This window comes from Scyliorhinus torazame, chromosome 1 (assembly GCF_047496885.1).
Source record: "Scyliorhinus torazame isolate Kashiwa2021f chromosome 1, sScyTor2.1, whole genome shotgun sequence".
NCBI lineage: Eukaryota > Metazoa > Chordata > Chondrichthyes > Carcharhiniformes > Scyliorhinidae > Scyliorhinus > Scyliorhinus torazame.
In genome coordinates, this window is record NC_092707.1 from 13150647 (window position 1) to 13162938 (window position 12292).

The 12292-nt window shown below is 64.6% G+C and overlaps 1 protein-coding gene across 1 annotated transcript in view; it reads right to left on the reverse strand.

Moving 5' to 3' along the window:
* Positions 1 to 275: 275 nt before the first annotated feature.
* Positions 276 to 12292, reverse strand: part of LOC140429546 (uncharacterized) — a 112506-nt gene continuing 100489 nt past the window's right edge. The window contains exons 2-3 of the mRNA XM_072516691.1: positions 5146 to 5793; positions 276 to 287 (exon numbers count right to left, since the gene is read on the reverse strand). Coding sequence (XP_072372792.1) covers positions 276 to 287; positions 5146 to 5793 — 660 coding nt within the window. The remainder of the gene's footprint in view (positions 288 to 5145; positions 5794 to 12292) is intronic.

Genomic DNA, 12292 nt, shown 5'->3' on the forward strand with positions numbered 1-12292 from the left:
CGTGACCTCCCACCACCAGGTGGCCATGTACTCAGCAGCGTGACCTCCCACCACCAGGTGGCCATGTACTCAGCTGTGTGACCTCCCACCAGCAGGTGGCAGCAGACATCAGTCAGGTGACATCTGGCTACCAGCAGAAGGTTGTAAGTTGTACATGAGGCCAGCTGCAGATAAGGAGAGTTCCAGGAGAGTCAAATGTAACTTCATGATAAATTGGTCTGTATCTGATCGTTACCTAACCATGTGGACATTAATAAATCATCGTTCTGAAAAGGTCACCAGCAGTTCTGTAGAATTATTGCAAGACAAAATCAAGGACCACAACAGCATCTTCATGTCATCACGTGACCACTCGGTCTGCAGAACCCTCGTAAGGTCGGCGGATTGGCAAACTCTAGTATCCCATCAGGCACCTTGATGATATTTCTACCCCTGATTTTGTGTTATTGTTCATGCCGGCCTGCGCTGCTGCATCCACCCAAACAGGCAGCTGAGGTCCTGGTTAACATCTCATCTCATTCAGGAGGGTTATGAAGCTTTGGAATTCTTCACCCTGGAGGGCTGCAGATAGTCAGGAATCCAGTATATTCAAGATTCAAAAGTAAAGGTGGAAACAGCATCAGTGCAGCATCGTTCTGGCTCAGCTGATGTCCTGGGAGCCAGAGTCTGCCCAGGAGCCAGAGTCTACCCTGGAGCCAGAGTCTGCCCTGGAGCCAGAGTCTGCCCTGGAGCCAGAGTCTGCCCAGGAGCCAGAGTCTGCCCAGGAGCCAGAGTCTGCCCAGGAGCCAGAGTCTGCTCAGGAGCCAGAGTCTGCCCTGGAGCCAGAGTCTGCCCAGGAGCCAGAGTCTGCTCAGGAGCCAGAGTCTGCCCTGGAGCCAGAGTCTGCAGATGAGCCTGTGCCTGCCCTGGAGCCAGAGTCTGCCCAGGAGCCAGAGTCTGCCCAGGAGTCAGTGTCTGCCCAGGAATCAGTGTCTGCCCAGGAGCCAGAGTCTGCCCTGGAGCCAGAGTCTGCCCTGGAGCCAGAGTCTGCCCTGGAGCCAGTGTCTGCCCAGGAGTCAGTGTCTGCCCTGGAGCCAGTGTCTGCCCAGGAGCCAGAGTCAGCCCTGGAGCCAGAGTCTGCCCAGGAGTCAGTGTCTGCCCTGGAGCCAGAGTCTGCCCTGGAGCCAGTGCCTGCTCAGGACCCAGAGTCTGCCCAGGAGCCAGAGTCTGCCCTGGAGCCAGTGCCTGCCCTGGAGCCAGAGTCTGCCCTGGAGCCAGAGTCTGCCCTGGAGCCAGTGCCTGCCCTGGAGCCAGAGTCTGCCCTGGAGCCAGAGTCTGCCCTGGAGCCAGAGTCTGCCCTGGAGCCAGTGTCTGCCCTGGAGCCAGTGTCTGCCCTGGAGCCAGAGTCTGCCCAGGAGCCAGTGTCCACCCAGGAGCCGGAATCTGCCCAGGTGCCAGTGCCTGTCCAGGAGTCAGAGTCTGCCCAGGAGCCAGTGCCTGCCCTGGAGCCAGAGTCTTCCCAGGAGCCAGAGTCTGCCCTGGAGCCAGTGTCTGCCCTGGAGCCAGAGTCTGCCCAGGAGCCAGAGTCTGCCCAGGAGCCGGAGTCTGCCCAGGAGCCAGAGTCTGCACTGGAGCCAGAGTCTGCCCAGGAGCCAGAGTCTGCCCTGGAGCCAGAGTCTGCCCTGGAGCCAGAGTCTGCCCAGGAGCCAGAGTCTGCCCAGGAGCCGGAGTCTGCCCAGGAGCCAGAGTCTGCCCAGGAGCCAGTGACTTCCCAGGAGCCAGAGTCTGCCCTGGAGCCAGAGTCTGCCCTGGAGCCAGAGTCTGCCCTGGAGCCAGTGCCTGCCCTGGAGCCAGAGTCTGCCCAGGAGCCAGAGTCTGCCCAGGAGCCAGAGTCTGCCCAGGAGCCAGAGTCTGCCCTGGAGCCAGTGCCTGCTCAGGACCCAGAGTCTGCCCAGGAGCCAGAGTCTGCCCTGGAGCCAGTGCCTGCCCTGGAGCCAGAGTCTGCCCTGGAGCCAGAGTCTGCCCTGGAGCCAGTGCCTGCCCTGGAGCCAGAGTCTGCCCTGGAGCCAGAGTCTGCCCTGGAGCCAGAGTCTGCCCTGGAGCCAGTGTCTGCCCTGGAGCCAGTGTCTGCCCTGGAGCCAGAGTCTGCCCAGGAGCCAGTGTCCACCCAGGAGCCGGAATCTGCCCAGGTGCCAGTGCCTGTCCAGGAGTCAGAGTCTGCCCAGGAGCCAGTGCCTGCCCTGGAGCCAGAGTCTTCCCAGGAGCCAGAGTCTGCCCTGGAGCCAGTGTCTGCCCTGGAGCCAGAGTCTGCCCAGGAGCCAGAGTCTGCCCAGGAGCCAGAGTCTGCCCTGGAGGCAGTGCCTGCCCTGGAGCCAGAGTCTGCCCTGGAGCCAGAGTCTGCACTGGAGCCAGAGTCTGCCCAGGAGCCAGAGTCTGCCCAGGAGCCAGAGTCTGCCCAGGAGCCGGAGTCTGCCCAGGAGCCAGAGTCTGCCCAGGAGCCAGAGTCTGCCCTGGAGCCAGTGACTGCCCAGGAGCCAGAGTCTGCCCAGGAGCCAGAGTCTGACCTGGAGCCAGTGCCTGCCCTGGAGCCAGAGTCTGCCCTGGAGCCAGAGTCTGCCCTGGAGCCAGAGTCTGCCCAGGAGCCAGAGTCTGCCCAGGAGCCAGAGTCTGCCCTGGAGCCAGAGTCTGCCCTGGAGCCAGTGCCTGCCCTGGAGCCAGAGTCTGCCCTGGAGCCAGAGTCTGCCCTGGAGCCAGTGTCTGCCCAGGAATCAGTGTCTGCCCAGGAGCCGGAGTCTGCCCAGGAGCCGGAGTCTGCCCAGGAGCCAGAGTCTGCCCAGGAGCCAGTGACTTCCCAGTAGCCAGAGTCTGCCCAGGAGCCAGAGTCTGCCCTGGAGCCAGAATCTGCCCTGGAGCCAGTGCCTGCCCTGGAGCCAGAGTCTGCCCTGGAGCCAGAGTCTGCCCTGGAGCCAGTGCCTGCCTTGGAGCCAGAGTCTGCCCTGGAGCCAGAGTCTGCCCAGGAGCCAGAGTCTGCCCAGGAGCCAGAGTATGCCCAGGAGCCAGAGTCTGCCCAGGAGCCGGAGTCTGCCCAGGAGCCACTGTCTGCCCAGGAGCCAGTGTCTGCCCAGGAGCCGGAGTCTGCCCAGGAGCCAGTGTCTGCCCTGGAGCCAGTGTCTGCCCTTTAGCCAGAGTCTGCCCAGGAGCCAGTGTCTGCCCTGGAGCCAGAATCTGCCCAGGAGCCAGTGACTGCCCAGTAGCCAGAGTCTGCCCAGGAGCCAGTGTCTGCCCAGTAGCCAGAGTCTGCCCAGGAGCCAGTGACTGCCCAGGAGTCAGAGTCTGACCAGGAGCCAGTGTCTGCCCAGGAGGCAGTCTGCCCTGGAGCCAGTGCCTGCCCTGGAGCCAGAGTCTGCCCTGGGGCCAGTGCCTGCCCTGGAGCAGAGTCTGCCCTGGAGCCAGTGCCTGCCCTGGAGCCAGAGTCTGCCCAGGAGCCAGTGTCTGCCCTGGAGCCAGTGTCTGCCCTGGAGCCAGTGTCTGCCCTGGAGCCAGAGTCTGCCCAGGAGCCAGAGTCTGCCCTGGAGCCAGAGTCTGCAGATGAGCCTGTGCCTGCCCTGGAGCCAGAGTCTGCCCAGGAGCCAGAGTCTGCCCAGGAGTCAGTGTCTGCCCAGGAATCAGTGTCTGCCCAGGAGCCAGAGTCTGCCCTGGAGCCAGAGTCTGCCCTGGAGCCAGAGTCTGCCCTGGAGCCAGTGTCTGCCCAGGAGTCAGTGTCTGCCCTGGAACCAGTGTCTGCCCAGGAGCCAGAGTCAGCCCTGGAGCCAGAGTCTGCCCAGGAGTCAGTGTCTGCCCTGGAGCCAGAGTCTGCCCTGGAGCCAGTGCCTGCTCAGGACCCAGAGTCTGCCCAGGAGCCAGAGTCTGCCCTGGAGCCAGTGCCTGCCCTGGAGCCAGAGTCTGCCCTGGAGCCAGAGTCTGCCCTGGAGCCAGTGCCTGCCCTGGAGCCAGAGTCTGCCCTGGAGCCAGAGTCTGCCCTGGAGCCAGAGTCTGCCCTGGAGCCAGTGTCTGCCCTGGAGCCAGTGTCTGCCCTGGAGCCAGAGTCTGCCCAGGAGCCAGTGTCCACCCAGGAGCCGGAATCTGCCCAGGTGCCAGTGCCTGTCCAGGAGTCAGAGTCTGCCCAGGAGCCAGTGCCTGCCCTGGAGCCAGAGTCTTCCCAGGAGCCAGAGTCTGCCCTGGAGCCAGTGTCTGCCCTGGAGCCAGAGTCTGCCCAGGAGCCAGAGTCTGCCCAGGAGCCAGAGTCTGCCCTGGAGGCAGTGCCTGCCCTGGAGCCAGAGTCTGCCCTGGAGCCAGAGTCTGCACTGGAGCCAGAGTCTGCCCAGGAGCCAGAGTCTGCCCAGGAGCCAGAGTCTGCCCAGGAGCCGGAGTCTGCCCAGGAGCCAGAGTCTGCACTGGAGCCAGAGTCTGCCCAGGAGCCAGAGTCTGCCCTGGAGCCAGAGTCTGCCCTGGAGCCAGAGTCTGCCCAGGAGCCAGAGTCTGCCCAGGAGCCGGAGTCTGCCCAGGAGCCAGAGTCTGCCCAGGAGCCAGTGACTTCCCAGGAGCCAGAGTCTGCCCAGGAGCCAGAGTCTGCCCTGGAGCCAGAGTCTGCCCTGGAGCCAGTGCCTGCCCTGGAGCCAGAGTCTGCCCAGGAGCCAGAGTCTGCCCAGGAGCCAGAGTCTGCCCAGGAGCCAGAGTCTGCCCTGGAGCCAGTGCCTGCTCAGGACCCAGAGTCTGCCCAGGAGCCAGAGTCTGCCCTGGAGCCAGTGCCTGCCCTGGAGCCAGAGTCTGCCCTGGAGCCAGAGTCTGCCCTGGAGCCAGTGCCTGCCCTGGAGCCAGAGTCTGCCCTGGAGCCAGAGTCTGCCCTGGAGCCAGAGTCTGCCCTGGAGCCAGTGTCTGCCCTGGAGCCAGTGTCTGCCCTGGAGCCAGAGTCTGCCCAGGAGCCAGTGTCCACCCAGGAGCCGGAATCTGCCCAGGTGCCAGTGCCTGTCCAGGAGTCAGAGTCTGCCCAGGAGCCAGTGCCTGCCCTGGAGCCAGAGTCTTCCCAGGAGCCAGAGTCTGCCCTGGAGCCAGTGTCTGCCCTGGAGCCAGAGTCTGCCCAGGAGCCAGAGTCTGCCCAGGAGCCAGAGTCTGCCCTGGAGGCAGTGCCTGCCCTGGAGCCAGAGTCTGCCCTGGAGCCAGAGTCTGCACTGGAGCCAGAGTCTGCCCAGGAGCCAGAGTCTGCCCAGGAGCCAGAGTCTGCCCAGGAGCCGGAGTCTGCCCAGGAGCCAGAGTCTGCCCAGGAGCCAGAGTCTGCCCTGGAGCCAGTGACTGCCCAGGAGCCAGAGTCTGCCCAGGAGCCAGAGTCTGACCTGGAGCCAGTGCCTGCCCTGGAGCCAGAGTCTGCCCTGGAGCCAGAGTCTGCCCTGGAGCCAGAGTCTGCCCAGGAGCCAGAGTCTGCCCAGGAGCCAGAGTCTGCCCTGGAGCCAGAGTCTGCCCTGGAGCCAGTGCCTGCCCTGGAGCCAGAGTCTGCCCTGGAGCCAGAGTCTGCCCTGGAGCCAGTGTCTGCCCAGGAATCAGTGTCTGCCCAGGAGCCGGAGTCTGCCCAGGAGCCGGAGTCTGCCCAGGAGCCAGAGTCTGCCCAGGAGCCAGTGACTTCCCAGGAGCCAGAGTCTGCCCAGGAGCCAGAGTCTGCCCTGGAGCCAGAGTCTGCCCTGGAGCCAGTGCCTGCCCTGGAGCCAGAGTCTGCCCTGGAGCCAGAGTCTGCCCTGGAGCCAGTGCCTGCCTTGGAGCCAGAGTCTGCCCTGGAGCCAGAGTCTGCCCAGGAGCCAGAGTCTGCCCAGGAGCCAGAGTATGCCCAGGAGCCAGAGTCTGCCCAGGAGCCGGAGTCTGCCCAGGAGCCACTGTCTGCCCAGGAGCCAGTGTCTGCCCAGGAGCCGGAGTCTGCCCAGGAGCCAGTGTCTGCCCTGGAGCCAGTGTCTGCCCTTTAGCCAGAGTCTGCCCAGGAGCCAGTGTCTGCCCTGGAGCCAGAATCTGCCCAGGAGCCAGTGACTGCCCAGTAGCCAGAGTCTGCCCAGGAGCCAGTGTCTGCCCAGTAGCCAGAGTCTGCCCAGGAGCCAGTGACTGCCCAGGAGTCAGAGTCTGACCAGGAGGCAGTCTGCCCTGGAGCCAGTGCCTGCCCTGGAGCCAGAGTCTGCCCTGGGGCCAGTGCCTGCCCTGGAGCAGAGTCTGCCCTGGAGCCAGTGCCTGCCCTGGAGCCAGAGTCTGCCCAGGAGCCAGTGTCTGTCCTGGAGCCAGTGTCTGCCCTGGAGCCAGTGTCTGCCCTGGAGCCAGAGTCTGCCCAGGAGCCAGAGTCTGCCCTGGAGCCAGAGTCTGCAGATGAGCCTGTGCCTGCCTGGAGCCAGAGTCTGCCCAGGAGCCAGAGTCTGCCCAGGAGTCAGTGTCTGCCCAGGAATCAGTGTCTGCCCAGGAGCCAGAGTCTGCCCTGGAGCCAGAGTCTGCCCTGGAGCCAGAGTCTGCCCTGGAGCCAGTGTCTGCCCAGGAGTCAGTGTCTGCCCTGGAGCCAGTGTCTGCCCAGGAGCCAGAGTCAGCCCTGGAGCCAGAGTCTGCCCAGGAGTCAGTGTCTGCCCTGGAGCCAGAGTCTGCCCTGGAGCCAGTGCCTGCTCAGGACCCAGAGTCTGCCCAGGAGCCAGAGTCTGCCCTGGAGCCAGTGCCTGCCCTGGAGCCAGAGTCTGCCCTGGAGCCAGTGCCTGCCCTGGAGCCAGAGTCTGCCCTGGAGCCAGAGTCTGCCCTGGAGCCAGAGTCTGCCCTGGAGCCAGTGTCTGCCCTGGAGCCAGTGTCTGCCCTGGAGCCAGAGTCTGCCCAGGAGCCAGTGTCCACCCAGGAGCCGGAATCTGCCCAGGTGCCAGTGCCTGTCCAGGAGTCAGAGTCTGCCCAGGAGCCAGTGCCTGCCCTGGAGCCAGAGTCTTCCCAGGAGCCAGAGTCTGCCCTGGAGCCAGTGTCTGCCCTGGAGCCAGAGACTGCCCAGGAGCCAGAGTCTGCCCAGGAGCCAGAGTCTGCCCAGGAGCCAGAGTCTGCCCTGGAGGCAGTGCCTGCCCTGGAGCCAGAGTCTGCCCTGGAGCCAGAGTCTGCACTGGAGCCAGAGTCTGCCCAGGACCCAGAGTCTGCCCAGGAGCCAGAGTCTGCCCAGGAGCCGGAGTCTGCCCAGGAGCCAGAGTCTGCACTGGAGCCAGAGTCTGCCCAGGAGCCAGAGTCTGCCCTGGAGCCAGAGTCTGCCCTGGAGCCAGAGTCTGCCCAGGAGCCAGAGTCTGCCCAGGAGCCGGAGTCTGCCCAGGAGCCAGAGTCTGCCCAGGAGCCAGTGACTTCCCAGGAGCCAGAGTCTGCCCAGGAGCCAGAGTCTGCCCTGGAGCCAGAGTCTGCCCTGGAACCAGTGCCTGCCCTGGAGCCAGAGTCTGCCCAGGAGCCAGAGTCTGCCCAGGAGCCAGAGTCTGCCCAGGAGCCAGAGTCTGCCCTGGAGCCAGTGCCTGCTCAGGACCCAGAGTCTGCCCAGGAGCCAGAGTCTGCCCTGGAGCCAGTGCCTGCCCTGGAGCCAGAGTCTGCCCTGGAGCCAGAGTCTGCCCTGGAGCCAGTGCCTGCCCTGGAGCCAGAGTCTGCCCTGGAGCCAGAGTCTGCCCTGGAGCCAGAGTCTGCCCTGGAGCCAGTGTCTGCCCTGGAGCCAGTGTCTGCCCTGGAGCCAGAGTCTGCCCAGGAGCCAGTGTCCACCCAGGAGCCGGAATCTGCCCAGGTGCCAGTGCCTGTCCAGGAGTCAGAGTCTGCCCAGGAGCCAGTACCTGCCCTGGAGCCAGAGTCTTCCCAGGAGCCAGAGTCTGCCCTGGAGCCAGTGTCTGCCCTGGAGCCAGAGTCTGCCCAGGAGCCAGAGTCTGCCCAGGAGCCAGAGTCTGCCCTGGAGGCAGTGCCTGCCCTGGAGCCAGAGTCTGCCCTGGAGCCAGAGTTTGCACTGGAGCCAGAGTCTGCCCAGGAGCCAGAGTCTGCCCAGGAGCCAGAGTCTGCCCAGGAGCCGGAGTCTGCCCAGGAGCCAGAGTCTGCCCAGGAGCCAGAGTCTGCCCTGGAGCCAGTGACTGCCCAGGAGCCAGAGTCTGCCCAGGAGCCAGAGTCTGACCTGGAGCCAGTGCCTGCCCTGGAGCCAGAGTCTGCCCTGGAGCCAGAGTCTGCCCTGGAGCCAGAGTCTGCCCAGGAGCCAGAGTCTGCCCAGGAGCCAGAGTCTGCCTTGGAGCCAGAGTCTGCCCTGGAGCCAGTGCCTGCCCTGGAGCCAGAGTCTGCCCTGGAGCCAGAGTCTGCCCTGGAGCCAGTGTCTGCCCAGGAATCAGTGTCTGCCCAGGAGCCGGAGTCTGCCCAGGAGCCGGAGTCTGCCCAGGAGCCAGAGTCTGCCCAGGAGCCAGTGACTTCCCAGGAGCCAGAGTCTGCCCAGGAGCCAGAGTCTGCCCTGGAGCCAGAGTCTGCCCTGGAGCCAGTGCCTGCCCTGGAGCCAGAGTCTGCCCTGGAGCCAGAGTCTGCCCTGGAGCCAGTGCCTGCCTTGGAGCCGGAGTCTGCCCTGGAGCCAGAGTCTGCCCAGGAGCCAGAGTCTGCCCAGGAGCCAGAGTATGCCCAGGAGCCAGAGTCTGCCCAGGAGCCGGAGTCTGCCCAGGAGCCACTGTCTGCCCAGGAGCCAGTGTCTGCCCAGGAGCCGGAGTCTGCCCAGGAGCCAGTGTCTGCCCTGGAGCCAGTGTCTGCCCTTGAGCCAGAGTCTGCCCAGGAGCCAGTGTCTGCCCTGGAGCCAGAATCTGCCCAGGAGCCAGTGACTGCCCAGTAGCCAGAGTCTGCCCAGGAGCCAGTGTCTGCCCAGTAGCCAGAGTCTGCCCAGGAGCCAGTGACTGCCCAGGAGTCAGAGTCTGCCCAGGAGCCAGAGTCTGCCCAGGAGCCAGAGTCTGCCCTGGAGGCAGTGCCTGCCCTGGAGCCAGAGTCTGCCCTGGAGCCAGAGTCTGCACTGGAGCCAGAGTCTGCCCAGGACCCAGAGTCTGCCCAGGAGCCAGAGTCTGCCCAGGAGCCGGAGTCTGCCCAGGAGCCAGAGTCTGCACTGGAGCCAGAGTCTGCCCAGGAGCCAGAGTCTGCCCTGGAGCCAGAGTCTGCCCTGGAGCCAGAGTCTGCCCAGGAGCCAGAGTCTGCCCAGGAGCCGGAGTCTGCCCAGGAGCCAGAGTCTGCCCAGGAGCCAGTGACTTCCCAGGAGCCAGAGTCTGCCCAGGAGCCAGAGTCTGCCCTGGAGCCAGAGTCTGCCCTGGAACCAGTGCCTGCCCTGGAGCCAGAGTCTGCCCAGGAGCCAGAGTCTGCCCAGGAGCCAGAGTCTGCCCAGGAGCCAGAGTCTGCCCTGGAGCCAGTGCCTGCTCAGGACCCAGAGTCTGCCCAGGAGCCAGAGTCTGCCCTGGAGCCAGTGCCTGCCCTGGAGCCAGAGTCTGCCCTGGAGCCAGAGTCTGCCCTGGAGCCAGTGCCTGCCCTGGAGCCAGAGTCTGCCCTGGAGCCAGAGTCTGCCCTGGAGCCAGAGTCTGCCCTGGAGCCAGTGTCTGCCCTGGAGCCAGTGTCTGCCCTGGAGCCAGAGTCTGCCCAGGAGCCAGTGTCCACCCAGGAGCCGGAATCTGCCCAGGTGCCAGTGCCTGTCCAGGAGTCAGAGTCTGCCCAGGAGCCAGTACCTGCCCTGGAGCCAGAGTCTTCCCAGGAGCCAGAGTCTGCCCTGGAGCCAGTGTCTGCCCTGGAGCCAGAGTCTGCCCAGGAGCCAGAGTCTGCCCAGGAGCCAGAGTCTGCCCTGGAGGCAGTGCCTGCCCTGGAGCCAGAGTCTGCCCTGGAGCCAGAGTTTGCACTGGAGCCAGAGTCTGCCCAGGAGCCAGAGTCTGCCCAGGAGCCAGAGTCTGCCCAGGAGCCGGAGTCTGCCCAGGAGCCAGAGTCTGCCCAGGAGCCAGAGTCTGCCCTGGAGCCAGTGACTGCCCAGGAGCCAGAGTCTGCCCAGGAGCCAGAGTCTGACCTGGAGCCAGTGCCTGCCCTGGAGCCAGAGTCTGCCCTGGAGCCAGAGTCTGCCCTGGAGCCAGAGTCTGCCCAGGAGCCAGAGTCTGCCCAGGAGCCAGAGTCTGCCTTGGAGCCAGAGTCTGCCCTGGAGCCAGTGCCTGCCCTGGAGCCAGAGTCTGCCCTGGAGCCAGAGTCTGCCCTGGAGCCAGTGTCTGCCCAGGAATCAGTGTCTGCCCAGGAGCCGGAGTCTGCCCAGGAGCCGGAGTCTGCCCAGGAGCCAGAGTCTGCCCAGGAGCCAGTGACTTCCCAGGAGCCAGAGTCTGCCCAGGAGCCAGAGTCTGCCCTGGAGCCAGAGTCTGCCCTGGAGCCAGTGCCTGCCCTGGAGCCAGAGTCTGCCCTGGAGCCAGAGTCTGCCCTGGAGCCAGTGCCTGCCTTGGAGCCGGAGTCTGCCCTGGAGCCAGAGTCTGCCCAGGAGCCAGAGTCTGCCCAGGAGCCAGAGTATGCCCAGGAGCCAGAGTCTGCCCAGGAGCCGGAGTCTGCCCAGGAGCCACTGTCTGCCCAGGAGCCAGTGTCTGCCCAGGAGCCGGAGTCTGCCCAGGAGCCAGTGTCTGCCCTGGAGCCAGTGTCTGCCCTTGAGCCAGAGTCTGCCCAGGAGCCAGTGTCTGCCCTGGAGCCAGAATCTGCCCAGGAGCCAGTGACTGCCCAGTAGCCAGAGTCTGCCCAGGAGCCAGTGTCTGCCCAGTAGCCAGAGTCTGCCCAGGAGCCAGTGACTGCCCAGGAGTCAGAGTCTGACCAGGAGCCAGTGTCTGCCCAGGAGGCAGTCTGCCCTGGAGCCAGTGCCTGCCCTGGAGCCAGAGTCTGCCCTGGGGCCAGTGCCTGCCCTGGAGCAGAGTCTGCCCTGGAGCCAGTGCCTGCCCTGGAGCCAGAGTCTGCCCAGGAGCCAGTGTCTGCCCTGGAGCCAGTGTCTGCCCTGGAGCCAGTGTCTGCCCTGGAGCCAGAGTCTGCCCAGGAGCCAGAGTCTGCCCTGGAGCCAGTGTCTGCCCTGGAGCCAGTGTCTGCCCTGGAGCCAGAGTCTGCCCAGGAGCCGGAGTCTGCCCAGGAGCCAGAATCTGCCCAGGAGCCAGAGTCTGCTCTGGAGCCAGTGTCTGCCCAGGAGCCAGAGTCTGCCCAGGTGTCAATGTCTGCCCAGGAGCCAGAGTCTGCCCTGGAGCCAGAGTCTGCCCAGGTGCCAGTGTCTGCCCAGGTGCCAGTGTCTGCCCAGGTGCCAGTGTCGGCACAGTTGCCAGTGTCTGCTGAGGAGCCAGTGTCTTCCCAGGTGCCAGTGCCTGCCCTGGAGCCGAAGTCTGCCCAGGAGCCAGTGTCTGCCCAGGAGCCAGAGTCTGCCCAGGTGTCAATGTCTGCCCAGGTGCCAGTGTCTGCCCAGGTGCCAGTGTCGGCACAGTTGCCAGTGTCTGCTGAGGAGCCAGTGTCTTCCCAGGTGCCAGTGCCTGCCCTGGAGCCGAAGTCTGCCCAGGTGCCAGTGTCTGCTGAGGAGCCAGTGTCTGCCCAGGTGCCAGTGTCTGCCCAGGAGCCAGTGCCTGCCCGCGAGCCAGTGTCTGCCCAGGTGCCAGTGCCTGCCTGTGAGCCAGTGTCTGCGCGGGGGCCAGTGTCCAGGGTAGATGTTTGGGTTCCACAGTAATTAAGGGATATGGGGAAGCGCAGGGAAGCGGAATTGAGCGAGTGGATCCGGGTGGCGGAGTGGGTCGAATGGCCCGTGGTGAGCAGTCAACATTTTCTCGGACCACGTAACAAATTTAGCATAAAATACGTCAATATGAAATCCCAAAAAGTTTAAACCGACCCCAACATGCCAGTTCGATGAGTAATTATGTGAAAGCGGTTTTCAGAGAAATGAGTGTGTGCCGCGGTGGTGACTGGCCTCTCGGGAGATGGTTTCTGGGCAGATTGGGCATTAGTCTCAAAGCACTCGGTGAATGATTCTCATTTTAATGGGTTTCCTTCTCAAGGGCTGAGTGGAAACTACCATTTATTTGCTAATTGGATTACTGTGCGGCTGTTGACTGTGCAGACTAAGTGATGGGCCTGACAGGCTGCGAGGAACCCATCTCCCATCACATTGGGCTCTGTGCCAATGGGACTATTTGTCAATCTTCCGCTGTAATGGCAACAGCATTATGCACAGACCCTCTGCTTACTTGCTACATTACTGCCACTCACACTTAATGGGCTCAAGAGCTCGGGAGACTGTCAGGGCCTCCGCCGAATTGAAAGCCCCAGAACCATTTGG